General features: G+C 34.5%; 1 protein-coding gene across 1 annotated transcript; it reads left to right on the forward strand.

The window, feature by feature from the left end:
• The first annotated feature begins 1,328 nt into the window (after positions 1 to 1,328).
• LOC126811815 (zinc finger protein 234) lies at positions 1,329 to 4,964 on the forward strand. Its single transcript, XM_050537783.2, has 2 exons — positions 1,329 to 1,449; positions 2,145 to 4,964. The coding sequence occupies exons 1-2, from the start codon at positions 1,447 to 1,449 to the stop codon at positions 3,633 to 3,635; spliced, it is 1,494 nt and encodes a 497-aa protein (XP_050393740.1). The 5' UTR covers positions 1,329 to 1,446; the 3' UTR covers positions 3,636 to 4,964.
• Positions 4,965 to 5,166: the final 202 nt, after the last annotated feature.

Raw genomic sequence — 5,166 nt, forward strand, 5'->3', positions numbered from 1 at the left:
ATATCGTGGGATTTAGAAAATTCAATCATGTATTTTATTTACTCCCCCAAGTGTTGTTATTTTTTTTTTTTTTGTTGTTTTTTATTTAGTATAAATCGTATTTATTTACAAAATAATTTTAGTATAATTATTTGATTTGGTGTTGTATCACATGGTATTTTTTTTTTTTTTTTTTGCCTTGGGGGGGGGGGGGGGGGTGCATTTTGATAGACTAGGTTGAGTTTAAAAATTTGAGAGAACAAACAAAACACAAAAACTAATAAAATATGCCAAACAAAACAAAAACTTAACCCAATAAGGGGTTTGGTTTGGGGCTACCGGGGGCTCAAAAGAAACTTGGCACACCTTATAAAAAGGTTGGGGTGTCATCAAATACCATAGGCTAAAGAATAAATGAAGATCTGGTTTAAAAATTACCTACAGGTCCTGGCATATACAACATTATTTTCTCCTTAGATAGTGCCATGAAGAGTTAAAATATACAAATGTTAATTAAAGGGGCATTGTGGGAAATTAGATAAAGAGTTGGCAGTTCTTAGTTAAAAACTAGATAATGTAAAGGGAACATTTCAGTCAAACTGATCCACTCTGAACGGAGGTATTACCTTTTGAATTTTAGGCATAGCCTCGATCATCAGTACGCAAGTCGGTACCACAGAAAAAAAACATAGTTTCGATTATCATATTTTTTTGGATTTAATCATCAATGAGCGTTGATCAGCAGATCGGATTCAAATCCAGTAAATATCACAGGCTAGCGATTACATCGAGAGTTGATTATGGCCTGGATAAGGAAATTGATGTCTAATTAATAATTTAGATAACATGTCAGGCCTACAAAAAGACCTGCAATAGGCAGATTTAGCTCTTGCGTAATGTATGTTTAAGACACAATGTGTGCTTTTGATGTTATCCTTGATTCGTTATGACCAGTTGTGACAATACAATGCGTATACTGTTATGTAAATAAGATTATTCATTTATTAAATGTTTAAATTATGTGCAATGCATATTGATATTGTGTTTTATCTGTTTATGATGAATCAATCAAAATCTTATCTTAAAATATTAGAATAATTAATTGATTTGTTGTTGTGTGCGGTTGGGGGTTGTGTCACAGATCGACCATTTGTGCACAACATAAATAATAAAAATAATAAAATAAACTAATTATAAAGCACTGGATAAGTGTAACAAAATATATTGGAAAGCTTCCCCGTCAAGTAAGGATTAATATCGTACGTCAATGGACAACCCTGACATAAATTGTGAGTTGTTCATATCAGGGGGATCCAAGTATCAAATCTATATACAACCAGATATATGCTATACCGGAAATAAACATTGACTGACAAAGAAAGTCTGGATTTTTGTAGATATTTTTGGAAACCAGTCGTCATCCAGCCACATAAGCTAGAATTAAATAAAAACGTTGCTAACAAAAGAATGGTGAGTTGACTGTAGCGAGAAAGTTTTTGACACCAGCCACTGGTAACACGATTTCCCTAATTCCTATAGGAACGATACGATGTCCGTTGATAGTTAGGCTAATATCCGTACATATATATACAGCTGTAGTAAAGACAAGTAAAACAGAATTTCGAAGTATTAAAAACGAAACAAAATAGAATCTTTGTTTTGATTGTTACAACCTCCAAATTTGCTTGGAAATCGAAATTTGATGTTAAATTAAAATGACAATTTGGCATAAAAAACGATATATTATCAAATATCAATATAAATAATTGTCATGTTGGTGGATCTGGGTTAAATCATGCCATCAGCCCTCCACTAGTACTACTAGACTACATACAATATTGTAGTGGCTGTCTTTTTGTCCGCTGCTACAATTGATACATTCTTTGAGGCTTTGTGCATATAAACATAGCTTCAAACGCACAATCCAACCTCGTGGGTTTTCACCGGGTCCTCCAGTTTCTTCCCACTGCTAAAATAAAATTAAAACCATATGTTAGTCCCTAAATGACCTAGTTTGTGTTGAGTGGACCTTAAACCCCATCTCTCTCTCTCACTCTCTCTTTCTCTCTCTCTCTTTCTCTATTTGTCTTTACAGGTAAATAATGATGTTATAATTTTTATATATTACAGGAAACTAATGATATTATAACTTTTATATATTACAGGAAACTAATGATGTTATTACCTTACATCAATGTGTTGTATGTGACAAGATTTTTCAACAATATGCCGATTTAGAATATCACAACAAAATTCACATTAAAGAAGAGAAAACAGATGAAGAGAAGGGTGATGACGAATCTTGTCATGTTAAAGAAGAGAAGGGTGATGAAGAGAAGGATGATGACGAATCTTATCATTTTGAAGAAGATATGGAAACACGACATCAGTGTAATTTGTGTGATGAAAGATTTGAATTAGAAATTGATTTAAAGAAACACTGTGAAGTACATGTTAAAGAAGAGACGTCTTTTTTACAACCCAGCAGTTCTAGTCCGTTAAACGAAACAGGGATACAAATCCAAAATGACTGTAAAGCTCATACAAAATCTGACGTTTATGGTAAAGCATTAAGTGATTGTGGAACTCTTCAAATACAAATGAGTACTCAAACTGAAAAAAACCCTTATAAATGTGATGTTTGTGGTAAATCATTTAAATTAAATGAAGATCTTAAGGGACATGTGGAGAATCATACTGTTTGTGGTAAATCATTTAAATTAAATGAAGATCTTAAGGGACATGTGGAGAATCATACTGTTTGTGGTAAATCATTTAAATTAAATGAAGATCTTAAGGGACATGTGGAGAATCATACTGTTTGTGGTAAATCATTTAAATTAAATGAAGATCTTAAGGGACATGTGGAGAATCATACTGTTTGTGGTAAATCATTTAAATTAAATGAAGATCTTAAGAGACATGTGGAGAATCATACTGTTTGTGGTAAATCATTTCAATTAAATGAAGATCTTAAGGGACATGTGGAGAATCATACTGTTTGTGGTAAATCATTTAAATTAAATGAAGATCTTAAGAGACATGTGGAGAATCATACTGATGAAAAGGCTTATAAATGTGATGTTTGTGGTAAATCATTTAAATTAAATGAAGATCTTAAGAGACATGTGGAGAATCATACTGATGAAAAGGCTTATAAATGTGGTGTTTGTAGCAAATCATTTAGCTACACCATCCCACTGCTTGTTCACATGAGAATTCACACAGGTGAAAAACCATTTAAGTGTGATGTTTGTGATAAATCATTTACACAGCGAGGTGGCCTACAAAGGCATGAGAGAATTCATACAGGTGAAAAACCTTTCAAGTGTGATCTTTGCGGTAAACCGTTCGCTCAGAGAAACGGTCTACAAGACCACCGAAGAATTCATACAGGAGAGAGGCCGTATAAATGTGATGTTTGTGGTAAATCATTCACTGATAAGGGCAATTTACAGACACATATCAAAACTCACTCTGGCGAACGACCTTTTAAATGTGATGTTTGTGGAAAATTGTTGACGCGGAAAAGTACTCTCCAGAGCCACATGAGAACTCACACCGGAGAAAGGCCTTTTAAATGTGATGTTTGTAGTAAATCATTTACTCAGAGAATCGTTCTACAGAATCATATGCGAACTCATCAGGGATCTTAAATACTTGGGGGAGCCACGGTGGCTACATGTAAGTGGGTAGAACGCTGGCTCGCTAGCCTGGAGGTCGCGTGTTCAATCCCTGCATTGGCCCAGAAACTTCATCTGGATTTTCCAACGTGTTTCCCCCTTTTCAGTGGTGCAGGACAGAGGGCCTGACAAGGACAGCTGTCCAGTCGTTTGGATAGGATGAAAAACCAAGGTCTTGTGTACACATTGGCGTGCACGTAAAGGATCCGTTGGCATTTGGAATTCAGTATAAGAGCAAGCCATAGTGCCGCTGTCCAGGCAAAATTTCCCTCATACATGTAGCAAACTGTATGGCGTATGCTCGTCTTCATTAGCCCAGTCAGGAGTAGGACGTTAAAGAGAGAGAGAGAAATGGGGTATAACGTCCACTCAACAGAGTAGGACGTTAAACCCCATTTCATTTGAATTAATCAATCAGCTGATTATAGTCGGCTTCAGCTGCTTGATGTTTGAAAAGCAGATTAATAAAACAATGAACCTGCCACTGTGTGGAATAAAGCATGAGACTGGAGTTAGGCTGAGGAAAGAAAGACTGAAAAAGATAAAGTGAAAGGCGGCCTCGGTTTTTCTATTGAAGGTTTTTTTCTGAAGTCTTTCATCCCCAGCAAAAAACTAAGTTGAGGACTTTATCTTGCTTATAAACCGTCTATGATTATATGTACGTAAAATGAAAATATCCCATAATTGCAATTAAATAAAAAAAACCCTTATATCATGTTTTCTTATGGAAAAAAAATCCCCTACCCTGGAAGAATAACCTGTTACAGGTTTAAAGAAAAACTTTCAGAAGAATCATCCAAAAATTTCCTTGTATATATCCAAAGCTGATCTCCCAATTTTCAGACCGCAAGTTATTCCGGGCATAGAATATACCCCAAACATCAAAGGGATTTACCGTTATAGGTTTATTATAAGGTATCATAAATCAATCCACCTGTACAAGAGTTTAATCATTAGGCATATCTGTTGATTAAAATCCCTGGAACTGATACTGGAGGTAAAACCTGATTATTAGTTTAATTATCACTAATTCTCCGGTACATATTGGCCTATATCAGTAGAAATTGATATTGGCCCATATTCTGCCGTTATGTTGATGCAGGAAACCCTGATATCTGTTCAAAAAGAGTGTAAATACCTTGAAATTATTATTTGAGTTTTGAACAAGATAATTATTCTCTCATGTTTGGAATTTTACGAAGAGAAGTCAAACTACATGTAGGTCTAAATTTAACAATATTTTAACCCATGGGCGGTGGAGGTATCTGCTGCTTTCTTGAAAATGTTTGGCACATGTATTGATCAATGAACGAATTTATGAAAATAAAATAATCTATAAGTAAAGGTAAATAACTGTTTATTTTTATTGCTGATGAAAATATAAAATACAGAAGAATGCCAAGGTTAAACATACATTATGCAAGAGCTAAATCTGCCTATTGCAGGTCTTTCTTTAGGCCTGAAATGTTTTCTAAGTTATTAATTAGACATTAATTAACTGATC

Source organism: Patella vulgata, chromosome 1 (assembly GCF_932274485.2).
Source record: "Patella vulgata chromosome 1, xgPatVulg1.2, whole genome shotgun sequence".
Lineage (NCBI taxonomy): Eukaryota > Metazoa > Mollusca > Gastropoda > Patellidae > Patella > Patella vulgata.